Raw genomic sequence first — 16744 nt, forward strand, 5'->3', positions numbered from 1 at the left:
TAACCTTTGTGGAATGTGGCTGCTGATGACCTATCAAGCCCTAGCTGTGCTTACTTTGCTGTGCTTCTTCGCCGTCCTTATATCACCTTAAAAACTTAATTGAACAAAATCTCGAGTGGAATTGCTCGAACTTTCTACATCTTGTTTATAGCGTATGAATTCTTATTCGAATAAAAGAAAAGTTATTCAGTTCGTTCCGAAATCCCTGCGAAATCATTACATATTGATGCACAATTTTTTGCAACTTGTGCGAATGGTTAGAGTTGGTACTCCACGAAGACGAGCTGGGCTAACATAATTTATCATATTTTTAATGTTGAAAGGATATTACGAATGACTCCGTAAAATTTCGTTTCAGCAAAGAATGGTAGAGAAACTGAAGCATAAAGAGAACTCAAAGAAGTCTGGACAAATAAGCCTCTGGGCAACCAAAATTTGAATGATTTCTAATCATTTAAAGACCCATTTCCAATTTCTGGTGATTCTCTACCTTGAATTTTGGCCCTATGTTCTTTTGTAGGGACATAGTGTTACTTGCATAAGCTAGGTCAAATAATCAGTGAAATCCTTACAAAATGTTGTGCTGGCGCCATGTGTTGTGTCATCGTCTGGGACAATTTGGTTCAGTTTCTTGTCTTCTTCCCTGTTCTGTCGTTCTACTCTTGAAAATGTAAAGGCATCATGAAGGAATCTGGGGTGGTATGGTTTTCCGATGGCTAAAGACTATACGGGGTCGTAGATTGCAGAAACAAGTGGGATCCCGCTCATTTCTTCCTAATCGCCGTAAAAAACGGGGCCCGGAAGATCCGGCGCGTGCACAATGGTGTCCAATAGAACTTCGAGCGTTCCGGGACGGTGTTTTCTACGATGAGTTCTATAGGAGCGCGCCTCCCTTGTGCACGCGCCGCACCTTCCGGGCCGTTTTTAGGAAGAAATAAACGTTATCCCACCCGTTTCTGCAATCTACGAGCCCGTGTAGTCTTTAGCCACAGGAAATTCATACCACCTCAGATTCGTGGGTTGATGCCTTTAAACCTCACATTCGGCTAAACTTCTTACAGCTCAATTTTTCTGAAGACTTTCTAATCAATACATCAATACATTTTTTATGCTAACCCTTGAGTGAGCCTCTTTCCTGTGAAACTTCAGCTTCTGAATTTCCACTAGCATAGACAGATCATCATGATCAGACGCCTTTATGCTCTACTTTTGCTCGTCTCAGTCAAATACATATAAAGTATGCTCTATCTACAAATGTCGCAATATTTCGTTGCGCAAATTGACACAAAACAGTGAGCAATTCTAATGAGTAATCTTCACAATATTAGACGGCGAATGCTCATCAGCAAAAGTCATCATCGCTTCCAATCACTAAGCTTACTGTAGTCCTGATCGATATCCGAAGTTTTGATCGACAAACTGAGCTGAGGAAGGGAGTCACAGTTGATAACTTTTATCGATTAACGCGAGTTTTTCTTTTGTACACCGCAGATTATTCTTTTGATTTTATTCTTTTCTTTGTTCCTTTTGTCATCATTGCTTCCAACCACTAAGGTTAGAGTAGGGGGGTTAAGGTTTTTTTTTCTAAGATGAAAGATATAAGCGATTTCTTGTTTCATAGAAACAAGAATCACTTATATCTTTCATCTTAGAAATAGAATCACTTTTCCTTCTTCTTCAGACCCCAAATCATAGTCGGATGCACTCGATCACAATGCATCTCACTGCAAAATATTTCTGAGTCCTTAATTTCCGTCCAGTGCGAGCTACTGTTTATCATTTTTAACTCGCATAGAATTTTTTTACTGGCCGGTATTCTTGTTTATGTGAAAAATACAGGCACATTTTTGAAAATCTTTGAATTCCTAAACTATTAGACTGGAAACTCGAACTATTGGACCTGCTTTCATTCCCAAAATTGTTTGTGTATGACCTTTTTGGCTGGGAGTATAATTTAAAGTTCGGAACTTACCAACAAGTCTATCTGGCTTTGTAACCTTTTTTAATTATAGGTCTTCTCTAAGCAAGGGGTAAGTTTCTCGTTTTTTGCTGCATCTCTTGAAAATTCACGGCTAGAAATGGTAGAGGACAAGAGCAGAGTCTTAAAAACTGTTTGGCCGGAATCCAGGAAATGCAGCTGTCCTACTTCTTGTCAGGACAAGCTTCTTGTTCTTGTCTTATGAAGACTCACTTTAATTACTCGCCGTTCTGCATGTTTGATTCACAAAAATTCTAATAAGTTCCTGATCGATTTCTATGTTTTGTTGGCAGTACCTAGTTTTAGAATAATGTAGTTGTAAAAAAATTCTTTTCGTGGATACCTGCTCTATGTTATCCTTTGGATCGGTCTACAGGTCTACTGTAAACTTGCATATATTATGCTATGTACTAGTACTCCTATGTACTTCGTTGAGTGAATAAATACAAGCTGTGCTTAGCTTCCCAGAGGCAGTTATCATTACCAGGAGTCGCAAGGTCGACGCCTATGGGGTCTTGACCTCAGCCGATCGCGGTTCGTGACCTCTCAACTAGGATGACGGCCGATAAGATGAGATCACTTTCCAGGCTTCTTCGATAAATATTTCGAATCTTGCTCTGCATTCCTTCTCATGACACTTTTTTTCGCTATTCTTCTTTTCTGTCTTCTCCATCATATTTCACAGGTGCCTCAGAGAAAACTGTGGAGAACGGAGCCGTAAATTCATAGATTTTTCCTTATTTTTGTGAATATTTTTGTGTCCTAATAGTGAGAAGTGATTTTAGCTATAAAGTTGTGTGCTTATTAACATCAAGTACTCCTACCACTACTGATGGATGTCAAAGTTGATCAGTCGAAATCGAGAATTTTCTGAATCTTTATTTTCCTACATAGAGAGACTCGAAGAGAAGGAAAAAGAAAACTGAAAATCATTGAGAGATCGATACTCGGTACTTTTCGGTCTGAGAAGTAATGGCGATGTTTCCCACAAGCTAACATCACTGTTTCAAAATTTGTCGATTTTTGGATGAATCTCGTTCAATAGCTGCGGTTCACAAATTATTCTTATTTGCAGGTTTGGCTCCTGTTGATTTTTTAAGCCCTCTTTTCAGTAACAAGCGCCATGCATTTTTTGCCTACGGAAGAACAGAATGATCAGTAAAAGTTGATACAATGCATCTTTTGAATGTGAACAGTTCAGAATTTTAAAATGATGGTCTAATGTGGTTTTTTCGGCTCGGTATTTGTTTGTCAGCCTAATTTTACAGTTCTAATAACCCGTAACACTCATTTATGCAGCGAAACTATTAAAATGATCTCTGTGATCGTGTGGTTGTGATTTCGTAGTCGCTGTCCGGCACTGAACTCCTAATAAAACTACTAGCGCAGTTTTCGTGATCCTGAAATGGAAGAATCACTAGTGTCGAGAGGTATCGTCCAGAATTGAAGAGCTGCGTTTTCACCTAGTTACGTAATAATTGATAATTTTGTCATCAACTTCTTTGGGTTTCTGGATTATGTTAGAGAAGAAGAGAACAGGAAAGAAAGTTATAAATAAGAATACTCTTTCCTGTTTGGATTTGGAGAAAAATAGCGGTTAAACATAAGGTTATTACTGTACTTTTTACAATTGGAATTGCCATGGAAATTGTACGGTAAAGAAAAAGTGCATTGTTTAACTTTTGTGCGATTAACTATTTAACTTTTAACTATTGGACTGCGTGAACGCCTTTGGCCCCGATTTTCACGAATCGTCCAGTACTTCCCAGTGGGATATTCTCCGTGCGTTTGTTTACAAGGAACATATCCACCGCAGATTTCCCATTCCCGTCCAATTAAAAGAAAATGACAGTAGCATGCTGTGAAACGGGCTTTCGCCAGCCAGTGACCGTATGTCCACCGGCGATTTCCGGCTTGGGAACACTTGTTCGCACCATGGCACTCGTAGTTGAATTCCCAACGGTTGAGAGGTGCGAGAGTTTGCGGATAGGTGGGAAACGCCGTATTTCCACGCAGTTATCACTGATCCTGTGGGAAGAGGCTCTCAAGTCGTTTTCCCAAGCGGCACACGTGCGAGAAGTGGCAGCAAATTGACTACAGGTGCGTATGAATGAAGAATTTTTCTGTAGAGGATTTTCAATCCCTTTTAAATTTGCTGATTTATCACAATCCGCTCAGGAATAAGCATGCAGGAAATAGGGAAAAGTCCTAGTGCAGTTTTCTTGCTATTTTGTTTTGGATATAATTCTATGAACTAATAACAATTGGAATCACAGTCTTACAAGCTAATTTTGAATTTTCCAAAATCACTCCTTAAAATGTTAACGGTTACAACCAATGGATCTCCGTTGTCTCAGAAAGACCAATTTCCTTTATTTCTCTTTGCTATTCTTAGTTCCGCTCTTTGATCCTCCAACCTTTGCTCTGGAATTTCTTTCAAAACGTTTCCTCGCGTATTTCTTTGTACTCATTCATATCTCTCGACTAGTTCTGTCCACTTTTTTTGTTGGAACTTTGCGGAAATTTAACAGCATGTTACACCAATCGTCTGAATAGCAACTATAAAAGTGGTCTTTGGGAAATTTTTGGCCTAGAACTTCTCCGGAAAACAGTTGACTTTTTACAAAAGTTCCTTTTCGTTTCCAGATTTTATGTTGCTGAAATGTTGATGTTGGGTTGGAGGTACGAGATGTTTACGGGTGGCACATTTTTTTCTGAACCTGGGAGGGGATTTACGGGCACTTGTAGGTTGTAAATTAGATCTTTACATGTAATGAACAGTTCGGTGTTAACGCTGTGAGAGCCAATAATTTTTCGTATCACCCACATGATGACCAGGTGACATCGCCGGCTCCCTCAGATCTGACCCAAGTCCTTATCAAAGCCTTCTCGTATCGCCTGGCTGACAATTTTCTTGAGGGGTTCGCCCTCAGAACATTCCTGGCCCATAAAATCCACTTGAATCCGGCGACCTATGCCTGTGGGGATCGGCAGCTGGCCACCGTGCGGTTCTTATATTCCCTGTACTTATGATTTTACGATGGCATGCTGTTCTATTTTCATTCTTTTTTGTTTATTGTGTACTACTCGGTATTCGCTTCCTACAAATGCCCATCTAATCGTTCCCAGAAAAGATATTAAGGATTTGTTGAAGGGCAGATAAGCCCTCATAGATGTGGATCATGAGGATTTACACGATTTAATGGATAGAATGGGCGGGTGTAGTGTAGCGGTTAGAGGTTCCCCTTCCTGCACGATCGATCGGAAGTTCGAATCCGCCCTAGCTCTCACCAAGCCCTTCATCCCTCTGGGGAAAAAAGATTTGACACATCGGCTAGCCAGCGGAAGTTATTGTATAGGCCAGTTACCCGTTCGTAAACCTCAAACGATTCTGAATTGAAGTGAACGTGGGGGTGCATCCCGAGCGGATTGATTAACACTCGGGCATTTTATCCCTTATCCTTTAATGGACAGAATAAAGGAAAGTGCAAAAATGTGTGGTAAGGACAAAAATTGCACATTTAATCCTTCTGAAATGCACATCTGCAGCTGATTTTGGTTCTGCATCGAATATCACTTATCCTGATCGATAAACAGTTCGGCATAGACTATGTGAGTTGAAATCTGGATGTGTTGCTATTCAACAAGAGTTTGGGCGTGGATGTAGCGATGGCTACGTCCAACTGCTCCCGTACTGGAAATATTTTTTTTTCGAGGAACGGTTGCCAGTTATCTCAGCATTACGGGTTTGCTGTATGAGATCAATAAAATCAATGCTGGAATAAGGGGAGCGGTCCTATCTATTTCATTGCTTTAGCGCTCCGGAGAGGAAGTTCATCCAACCGTTTGAAAACTGGTGGATGTGCTTGTTCGGGTAAGTCTCGCAGAAGAACCCCTTCGCCGAATTTACTGCAGAAAATCGATCAACTCATTGGAGGACACGAAAAGGAGTTGTGGAGTGGACAGTATTCCTATCGCGTTTACCTCTTCACGTGTATATCCCCTCATGCGCCAATATGTTGATCTCCAACTTCCCATCTCTATTCCTATCCCAATTATGCTCATTTTGAAAGTGCAAACTCCCGGAGCGTCTCGTCGTCGTAACGTGCTATCAGAAGCAAGTTCCGACTCTCACCTCAATAACGATCGCTTCCCCTGGCCGCTATCATTGAGCCGTAATATCATTAGCACGCGCCAGAAGTTGTCATAAACGCGCCTGATAGCAGCGTTTTATTGGCTCACCGCCCGACCCTACCTACCTACGCACGTAGTGCCGTGTGGTGGTGGTGGTTCGCCCACACGTGAAGTTCTTCCCAAGTGAACCTCCAGACCCTTTGTATTTAATTCAAATAGTATGGGCGCCTAAAAGTAGTAGTAGTACTTGTCAATTTTAAATTTTTTCTTAAATTATAATAAAATATAGATGTAGATATAAAATATGCAGATAGGTTGGAACTTTCTTGTTTAGAGTGTTCGCAATTCAAAAACTTATCGTAGTCTCTTCTAAGATAATTTTTCTTGTGTTTTATTTCAGAAATTTCCACTAATTTTTTTTGAGATTTCTTGGTTTTTCTATCAGAAAAAACCATCTTCTAAAAATTTGTCTGTGGCAGTCATTGACAAAGAAGATCGTCACACCACTAGCTGAAAATAGAAATACATCACAGCTTTTTCTATTCCGAAAGGAACTACATTACTTTTCGGAATCTGTAATAAATTGTGCCTCATAGGTTGTAAGACAGACGTTTTTCTCGCTCTGAGACCCGACGGATTTCGATGCCTAGGTCTTTTATGGAGTCCTGAAAACTTTGAAATAGTTGTCCCAATTACCATATAATAATTGAGGCTCAAAAAATGTTCAGCTTCAAAACCAGAGAACATGGAAATCGCCTCTTAGCTTTCTCTTGGAGAGTTTATAGTCGCACTGACGTCAACGAGAATCGAGTGCATTTCTAATTAACGAACTACCATAGTCACAATTTTTAGGGCATTTATGGCGTGTTAGGTTGACTTGAAGGGATCAAAGGGGATCACACCATCCCGAAAACTCACTCTGTGTCTCTAGGGTATTCATATGGCCTTGTACAGAAGAGGTCCCCAGGTAATCGAGAGCAGAGTCACGCCCCTTTGTCAGACCACGCCTCCGGGATTCGTCGACTTACGATCATCTCTGGTGCGGAATTGCTTCCTGTGCTGTTCGTTACCGTTTTCTACGAGTTTTGTCTTCGATTTTGTTATTCGATTGTTGGGAGCGGCTGTTTTCTTCTGTAGTTTTACCTTATAGCGGTTCCGTCCCAATTTGATAGTAAGTCCCTTTTTTAGGAAGTGTGGAAGTATCGAAGTTCACACGTATCTTCTCTTCGCTACCAGTACTGAAAAGTCTTTTGAAGTGAATTGGTTACATTTAAGTGACAATTTGAAGACAATGATACTATCAGAAGCAATAATTGTAGAGCTGATAATAGAATCTATAGAAAAATCTCGGCACTACAGCCGTTTGTGCTCTTTTCCAACTTCTGCTTCGTTCTAGGACAGAAAACACTAGAGGGGCTCCTTAATTTGGTTTGTGAGTTATTTAGAACAAAATTTAAAGGTGTCTTCAAAGGTGAAGGTATATTTAAGCAGTGTTTTGGAGCTAAATTTTAGAAAAAATTGAATGCAACGGTATTATTTGTCTACTTAAGTGAAGAAACTTACTCTTCAACTATCTGTACCTCCTCCATTCGATATTCATCATTCCAACTAGTTGGACGTGTCGTTTCTCAAATTTTCATTCACGCTATAGCGAAATATCATATATTTTAGTATTATACTATTATGGCATCACCAACTGAAGAAGTTTTTCGAAGGATGAACACACATTTTCGACTTAGTCGTGATTGAAGGAAGCACTTGAAAACTGCTGAGTATCCTGCAAAAATAGGCCCCGAGAAAAACCTTAGAGCTATTCTTCAACAAAGAATGGCGCGCGTGTTCAATTATGGAAAAACCTACCGTCAAAGTCATTTCGCCAAGTCGTTCACGCGCTTTGTTCCCGATTCGGTCTCGACGAAAAGAACATGCATTCCAGGCAGTTCCCTCCGGTCACTTCATCCTCCTCCCGCTCCTTCTCCTCCGCCGCCGCGCGACGCGCTTTTCCCACCGCCATTTGTCAACGGCTCGTGGTCGTGTGTTGATAGCGAGCGTGTCCCTTTGATGCGTGCCGCCATTACAACCAGCCGCTCAGAGGGCTTCCTCACCTCTTTATACCTCCTCATTCATGTGTTCGCTACGTTTCCCCCGGCTGCGGACCATGGGTCAGGGAACGTACGTCGTCGTATTTCGGACGCGTTCACTGTATTGCACTGTGTCCCCACTTGAAACTATGCGGCACTCAGCGAAGAGGGTCGCACTTTTTCTGATGGCCATCCGGACATCTATCCGGCATTTTCGGTCGTCTTCGTCGGTCTTTCGGCACATCGATTTTGAGGCATCATCACGGTTATGAGTCACATGTCGTTATTAGATGAGATCCTCTCGGCTTCTTTATGTTATGGTTCCATTTCCTATCTTCTTTTCGTGTTTTTACTCGGTCGTTTGCGTTAATTTTTAGTCGTCGTGTGGTATTGCGGGATTATCAAAATCTTCTGTTCCACCAAGTTGTTAAGACCAAGTAATGCAGAGAATAGTAGTTATACTAAAAGTGGTATTTACTAAAACATAGTGTTCCGAATAGACTTAATCTTCAACCGCGTTTTGTTTCTAACTGGGGTTTCCATCCACCAATTTTGCGACTTTCAAAAACTTACATTAAAAGAACTTATGGGTTAGCATTTCTTTCGTTCTAGAGCAACGTTTTCGCCACAGCGGGGGGACTATGGTGAAAAACTCCTGACCTACTTCCGAGAAATACTAAATTATCCTACCTCTCTATTTTGAAGTATGAAAGGGAAAATCCCCCCCCCTAAAAAGCACAGAACCTTCTCCCCGAAAGGACTTTTTCTTCAACCCTCCGCCGGCCCTTTTATTCACTACACAAACTTTTTCAAAACTAATATCCGTTACTAGTTGTTCCCCTTACTATGGATCTCGGAGTGCACGTGAGGTCATGGCAAAAACATAGAACCACTTAATCTTGTTTTTCTTGCGGAATACAAGTGGTTATTGGGTTTTATTCGTTGCAGTCAATAAATCCAAGACTTCCACCCAAGCTGGCTCCACTCCTCAAGAGGTCTGAGAATTTTAATGATTAAACAGACATTAGCGGGCACGAGGGTCAATTGTTCCTTAACAGGCACCTTGATTATTCTATGCATATAATTCGATAAATGATGTCTGGACTGCCTTAAATTCTTCCTCCTTTGTCCTAAAACATTTTCAAACAGGTGCATATTTTCGCACGATATCATATAGAGGATTGGTTAGAAAATTCATTGCATTAGTGGGGCTTCACAGAATTTAAACGAAGCTTCGAAAAAAGGAATAAGTGACACGGTTTGCTTCTACTGAGGATCATGCTCCTACTTTTCGCTACTTCGACTGATCTTTGATCCATGTAGGACACTTTGTTTGCCCGCTCTTCGGGTTCAGCTTTGCAGTTGCTCTGGCGTTGTTCTCGTTGCCACAATGAATGAAAGCTGTCAGTTTGACCTGATTCTAAAGTAAACTGCCATTATGAGATCAGTATCCGAGCACTGTTGAAATTCTGCGCATAGAAGAGTTACTCAATGGTTGCGTAGGAAACAAAAATAATTCAAAGGAATTTTTTACTCGTTGTTTTCATTTCTCTGAACTTTGTATCTCTGAAGAGAAAGATTTAAATGATTAAAAATGCGATTTCTTTATCTGGAAAAACTCTGCGATTCTCACTGATCCAGTTCGCCAATCTTCTCGAGGTCTGCGAAAGATATAAATGAGAGTTTTTTTGTGCTTTGTTCACAGCCCTCGTCAACGATTTCGTGGCACGTTCTTTTCCGTCTTATTGCATTTTTGTAATAATATCTATCCTTATTTATCTTCTATCTTTAAACTGCAAAAGCGTTTACAATTTTGATACAATATCCAATGAAGTGCAGCGTAATGCAAGCTCCGGAAACGTTGAAGCGAGATCTTTGGAGGAAATCATTCGGATTGACAAGCTCTCAGTTACCCACGTAGATTCGTCCAGACATTCCAACTTCCTCAAACTGTTATTCTCACCAAAAGCTGTTCATCTCCATTTCTTCCACTTCCGTGTGATCGTCCAACTGCATTAGTTGTTCCAATCCGTAATCCCCTTGTTGCAGCCATGCGAGCCGTTTCGCTTGTTTCCCAGCACTCAAGTCATTCAATGTGCGGATTACAGTAGCCACACGGCGCGTGCTGATAACACGCCGTCGTCGGGTCATGAGAACGCGTGGTGCTGGCGTGCGCGAGCAGCGCAAGCTGCGGAGAGTCGCAGGTGCGCAAACGGGGCGGGGCGTGGTCCGCTGCGACTGCGAAGACGATGATCGTCGACGCGGCCCGAGATGTTTTCCCGTAATCATTTGCTCCGCTACACATACACACAAGTCGTATATGCGCATGTGGAGAAAATCGAATCGCTTAGCGATTTTTGCGATCGTATCTTAATGGTGTCATTAAGATACGCATCGTCTCAGCATTCAATGTTGCGTTCTCTTAGGCTCAGCCGCGCCACATCGAGGGGTTACGGTACCCGGAGGTGGACCGTCAACATTAATTATGAATGCTCTTTTGGTAGTAATATGTTTAATGTTCTATCGCATCGTGACGCGGATTTGATGGTTCTACTGGCTTGCAGTCTCATGAGGATCCTTCTTTCAGACACATGCATCTCTCACCGACGACTTCCTTCACCTACTCGCCACCTAGCCCTGATTTCGCAGGGGATCGAAAGGTAGGACTTTAATTAGATAACACTTCTTGTGGGTAAACTTGTGACTGAAAATTCTTTTCAACATAGTACCGTTTCTTCCACATAATATAATATTAAGTCTTTTTCTGAACACTTTCTCCTCTGCGCAGATGAGCTGTAAGATTAGAGCTCTACTCTTTGATTGAGGACAATGAACTGTTCAGATGAAGAAGCCAATGATGGAGAAGCTCCGACGAAAAAGAATAAACGACTCCTTGCTTTATCTCAAAGAGTTCCTCCTGAATGTTTCTCCACAGCAGAGGTGAGACATTAGCCCCGGAATCATTGAAAAATTGAAAAAATTGCAATTATTCGAAGCATGACGAGCTAAGGGTCTTCTCCAGGATCTTACGGAACATAGACGATCCCAATGCTTTGATTTTGTTTCTGTTAGCTAAGCTTGGGTTTTTTATAATCTTGATCAAAAATTAGAATGGATTATTTGAATTAACTGGAAACTTTCAGTTCAAAGCTGGAAAAAGCCGATATTCTTGAATGGACTGTACGGTATCTGGAAGAACAAAGAGGCAATATTTCATCGAGCGGAGGTAAAACACTGCTTTCTTGATGGCTTCCAGTAAAGAAAACTACCGTATTCTTGGAATCTTTCGAGAAAAAGTTTTAACGTACTGGCTAAATATTATTTAAGATTGATGTTGGATTAATTTGTACCGATCGTTTTAGAGCAATGACAGGTAATTAGGATCAATAATTGTAGGTGTAAGGAGCAACTTCTGACCTCACACAATAGTATAACACTTCGTGGTGTGATGACGGGTTACTGGGGGGTCAATACTGTAGGGTTAAGTTGTCGACTTAGAGAGTGGGCATTTCGAAGCGTTTAGTTCTCACAGGCCGTTTTTTAACCTATAATCTATAGCATGTTAGGACCGCATTGATTATTAGGGTCCTTTTATCTCCACCGTCTGAACATGTCATCCTAGAATTTACCGTACTTCTCGATTAATGCCCAGGTTTCACAGCTGCTTCTACAGTTTCAGACACAGCGGCTGTGTACAGAAGTGGGCGAGAAGACGGATTTGCTCGAGGATTCGCGCATGCGTCTCAGGCGGTATTCTCGTATCTACAAATGGCAATGCCCCACGATTACAATCCGCAGGCGCAACAGTTCCATTTAGGACTCGTCCACCATTTAAAGTTTGTAGTTTTGTACGTTACGTAGAATTTCAGAGACCCTTATGGGATCTTTCTAACACTTACGGTGATATTTTTAGTGCTGCTATGCCATCACGATCAACACCAGCCACTGCATGTCCACCTGCAGCTCCTCCGCCTGTTCCCGAGCCACCCAAATGGGGTCCCGGCACTCCACCAGCCTCTGACACGTCGTCAAGTGAATCCCCAGAACCTCCACGATCACCGTCGAGAACAAAGGAAAACCGCTTCGAACGACCTCCTCAGCTCGTCAGGGAAGACTCGTGCGACGAACCTCCCTGTAAGAAGGTCTGGCAACCATGGCAGTGAACCATCATCAACACTCAGCATCACATCCGCTCACTTTTTTCGAAATGTGAAATTGTAACTGGATTTGAATTCCCGCCTTAGATCTCAAAATCGACGAGTTTCCATTTTCTCTTGTAGCCAATCGTACACTCCGGTAATTTCACAAGCTATGAATTTTGTACATATTTCTCTTGTTTTATGTGTTTGTAGTGGAATTTATTTATATTTGTAGCTGGTAATTAATTTATTGAGTTGTCTATTTATTCTATGTATTCTATTGTAATTCGCTTCACTTCGGAGCGTTAGCTTAGATTTTTGATGTATCAAATAAAATTGAGGGTAATAGTGTTCTCTGTGGATTAGATTGCCATAACCTTTTTATGAGGGATGGCAAACAAAGTTGAGGATCGGTGGAGCTTATCACACGGCGTGTTTGGTTTTCCCACCGGGAACCGGCTGAGAGCGACTCCACTGATAAAGAGCTTCGGCATGCGGCTACAAGGTTACATAAGAGGGCACGAATGGGTTTCTTGTAGGGCTGCCTAAACACCGCCTCGTTTAGTGATGAGCTCAGAAAGAATTCTACTGGATTTTTGGGATGGAGCAAATTTTCTGTGTCCGCATGAAATTTATATTTTAGGCAGATTTATTAATTCGTACATGCACTAAAGATGCTACAAAAAGTATGAAAGTATATTAATTTAATGTATTTCTATTTATGTTACTATACTACTATGCTACTTTTGTTGCTGTTCTATTATTTTTCGAATCATTTCGTTTTTTATTATTACCTTTATTGTTCTCAAAATTGATACAAATGCAATTATCTCCATTCTCGCTAGTGCAATTATTATTGCCATTGTACTTGTTGTTATTATCATTGTTACTACTACTATTATTTTTATTTATTTCATTACCAGTCTAGGGATCTGCGAAATACAGCAAATTTTGGTGTAACAGTAAAAAAGAGAGGCGCATACTTTGATTTGACACTTTTTTCCTCATTTCTTTTGACCAAAATCTCCACTGAATCTCAACCGGAACATTTTCCATGAAACCGGTAATTAAGAGCATTGATAGATCTGCTTCTCTGTCTTTCGGTCTCCTTCTCTGTGGCGGAATCGCTGCCGGAGAAGAGCATAAATTGTCGATCAGTTTTGACGTTACCCGCTCGCGCACACAAACATCGCTCGCAACCAGTCGCGCCGCCAATCGCAACACTCGAAGAAGCAGCGCCCATGGTTATTGTTTTGGCGACAGAAACCACACTGTTTGTAAAGAAAGGGGACTCATGTACGAAAATTCGGTGCCCCTAATTTTGAAAGAATTAATCTTTTTTTCAAGAAATGGATTTTATGTTCACAACAAAGTTGTTCTATTGTTGGCTTCTAAGCTATTTCAATATCTGATTGCTATCAGTCACTCATTTCGCTCGAATTTGAAACAAACCCAGATATTACTTCAAAAGAAGACTACCAGTAATTTATTGTATGACTTCGACTTAAAATATCCTGCGAAGTAGTGGAAGTGTCGATTCCATATTTTATTTTTTGTTGAAGATTGTTCATTTCTATTTTGTAGCGACCGATCAATAACAAACAAATGAACAACAACGCATAGAACCTGTTTTCTTTAATTTTTACTTTTCTCTTAGTGCAGACAATGAAGCAATCTTTCTACCGTAGTGAAGAGGATACCAGATGACTGTACAATGTACACGAAGTCCAAATGCACACAGTAACCATGTATCTCCAATCCTTGTCACACCTTACTTTTATTTATTCCCCTTCACCTTCACTCCGCCACTTCAACGAAATTTTTCCCGGTATTAAATGTTCCAATAAATCTTCAACTGGAACCAAACCAGCTCTCGGCCATGAAACTGTTGCGAACGTGGGGGAAAGGGTTAGGAACAGCGCACAGGCTGTGATTTCCATTCCGTTGCTTAACAGGAGAAATACCTAGAAAAACATAGTGTTATTTGGTTAATATCAGTTCTTGCAGCACTGCAACCCAAGCGAAAAAGAAATTAGAGATGTTGGAGGATTTTTGAAAATCTTATCAAGTGCAGAATTTTAAATACTATTACGACTTAAAGGCACCACCCCACGAATCTGAGGTGGTGCGGATTTCAGGTGGAGTATTCGTATACGGAATAGTAGATTACGGAGAGGGGTGTTGTTCCGTCCATTTCTTCCTAATTGCCGTAAAAACGGCCCTGAAGATGCGGCGCCGCACAGGCCTGGCGCGCTCCAATCGAACTCCTTGTAGAAAATAGCGCGCCGGAACGCTCAAAGCCGTATCTTTCGGGCCGTTTTCTACGGCAATTAGGAAGAAATGGACGGAATTACACCCCTCCCCCTAATCTACGACCCCGTATACGAATACTCCACCGGAAATCCGTACCACTCCAGATTCCTGGGGTGATGCCTTTAACTTATTATTCTTGCATGTAGAATACTGAGTAAGATCTAGTAAGTATTTGGAAAATGAGAACTTTTGAAAAAAATGAAAACAAAAAGGAAAATTGTCTCCTACGGCAACACTTCACATTTTTTATGCAAACATTTTTTTGTTGGGCGAAGAGTACCAACATCACTTGGAATGATTTATCCCGCGAACTTAAGCGTTTTTTGCAAAGTGAAACCCTGCTAAATCACAGCATTTGATGCAAGAATATTATGAAAAAGAGGATTGTTCGAAAACGTTTCACCTCCGTTTTTCAAACAGCAAGAAAGTACGAGATTTTCCTGGGAAACCATTAAAAATGTTCCAATTCTCAAAATGTATCCACAATTCTAGTCACTAGAATTATTCTTCTAGTGATTTGACCTACAGGATTATAATCATGTGGGAGTGAGACATCTAATGTAAAGAAGTTATAGTGTAGCTGACTTGTTTGTAGGAATAATTGGGAGAGAAGGGGAGCTTCTAAAAATGAGCTGCCTTCACTGGATATCTAGTGAATAGCAGAAACATATAAAATATCTTAAAATTTGTTGGGCTTAAAATAAGAAAAAACAGCATGAGCTTAGGCTTTTTTAATCTGCCTTCGCAAAAGAGTACACGTCTGAAAGATCCCTCTAGTACAGAATTCTGAAACATTTGTGATAACATTGGACAAGCGTAAAGATAGGGAAGTTCGATTAAATTGAATTGGAAGTCAGAAGTGACCATAAACGCTCTCATTGTTCGAACTTTATGGTCCAAAGCCATAAAGATCGATCGTATAAAGATTGCTAACAGATAGGTGAGCAAGTCATCCTGTTGCTCCTTCGGAATTCACCTCTACATAACAGGAAGGAACCGGAAAATAATTCCGTATGATTTTTTCTCAGCTGTTTAGGCATACAACATAGAACTACGGCTACAGCTAGGTGCACCGGTGAAAACTGTGAGTACGTCAGCGAACCTCCGAGTCTTTTTTGTTGAAATCATGACATCTTCGGTTGTATTAACGACGTTGTCCTTGCCCAGTTCTGTCCAACGACAAGGCAGTGATATGTGGCCGGTGCACCGCGTCGCCAACATCGCAACATTCACAGTGCTGCTCTACAAATCACCTTTTATCGCCGCTCATCGCTACGCCGCCACAGCGACGACGTTATGCGCAACACACCCAGTTCATTGCACTAAAGGGAAACGACATCAGCATGAAAAACCGTCGAAACGACGAGTCGACGAATCACTCGGAGGATACGGTAGACTGAAGCTTTTTATCGGCGGTCAACCTTGGAATTTTCCGAATCAACATGTAGCACTGAGTCAAAGGAACACATTAGAACCTGGTTCCGAACCTTTCAAATTTCGAGCCCACAAAAACGTGATTTAGGTAATCAAAAAAGTAGTGGAATAGTAAATCAAATGGTATTGGCGAATCGAAAAGTATCGGCAAAAAAGTATTGCGGCTTTTTAAAGACAAATTTTATTCAACAAAAGCAGTAATAACTTTAACAAAAACACCTTTAAATGATTACTCAAGAGCATATTCACCATCTGGTTCTAATATATTTCATTGTGAGGGATTTTAAAAAATGAAAAAAAGAGCAAACGTGAAAAAGTTAAATAGAGATAAAAAAAATATGCTTAGAAAGTGACAAACAGCTTCACCTCCCATCTACCTCTCCAAAACGAAGTTTTGTCCTGCGAACGGTTTTTTTTAATGTGACGAGCACGAGAATTTGATCTCAGTTCTAAAAAATGATAGGATTATTTGCCATCAATTGTGCGTCCATCAAGAATCATAGGAAGATCTCCGCTAAAAACTATGATAACTAGCATAGTAAGTGAATTCTTCTTCAGGCCAGGATCTTCCAGGTCTGGGTGAATTTCTCTTCGGAGGTTCATCAGCGATTCTTCGGTGAATAGTGTCTTGACGTTATCCAGCACACGCTGCCTTCTCATGTTTC

General features: G+C 41.0%; 3 protein-coding genes across 4 annotated transcripts; 2 read left to right on the forward strand and 1 right to left on the reverse strand.

Moving 5' to 3' along the window:
* Positions 1-10152: 10152 nt before the first annotated feature.
* On the reverse strand, positions 10153-10521 carry RB195_017946 (uncharacterized protein; the record flags this gene model as incomplete). Its single annotated transcript, XM_064185156.1, has 1 exon — positions 10153-10521. The coding sequence occupies one exon, from the start codon at positions 10519-10521 to the stop codon at positions 10153-10155; it is 369 nt and encodes a 122-aa protein (XP_064041037.1).
* A 263-nt stretch (positions 10522-10784) lies between these two features.
* Positions 10785-12356, forward strand: RB195_017947 (uncharacterized protein; the record flags this gene model as incomplete). 2 transcript variants are annotated; one of them, XM_064185157.1, is made up of 5 exons in its annotated part: positions 10785-10853; positions 11036-11133; positions 11337-11419; positions 11867-12029; positions 12107-12356. In XM_064185157.1, 5 exons carry the CDS (start codon positions 10785-10787, stop codon positions 12354-12356), a joined length of 663 nt encoding a protein of 220 aa, XP_064041038.1. The 2 variants fall into 2 exon arrangements, with proteins under 2 accessions (XP_064041038.1, XP_013303923.1); XM_013448469.2 differs by having other exon boundaries at positions 11873-12029.
* A 3415-nt stretch (positions 12357-15771) lies between these two features.
* RB195_017948 (uncharacterized protein) lies at positions 15772-16167 on the forward strand (the record flags this gene model as incomplete). Its single annotated transcript, XM_064185158.1, has 1 exon — positions 15772-16167. The coding sequence occupies one exon, from the start codon at positions 15772-15774 to the stop codon at positions 16165-16167; it is 396 nt and encodes a 131-aa protein (XP_064041039.1).
* Between the last annotated feature and the right edge of the window lie 577 nt (positions 16168-16744).

The sequence above is a fragment of the Necator americanus genome, chromosome II, assembly GCF_031761385.1.
Source record: "Necator americanus strain Aroian chromosome II, whole genome shotgun sequence".
NCBI classification, from domain to species: Eukaryota; Metazoa; Nematoda; class Chromadorea; order Rhabditida; family Ancylostomatidae; genus Necator; species Necator americanus.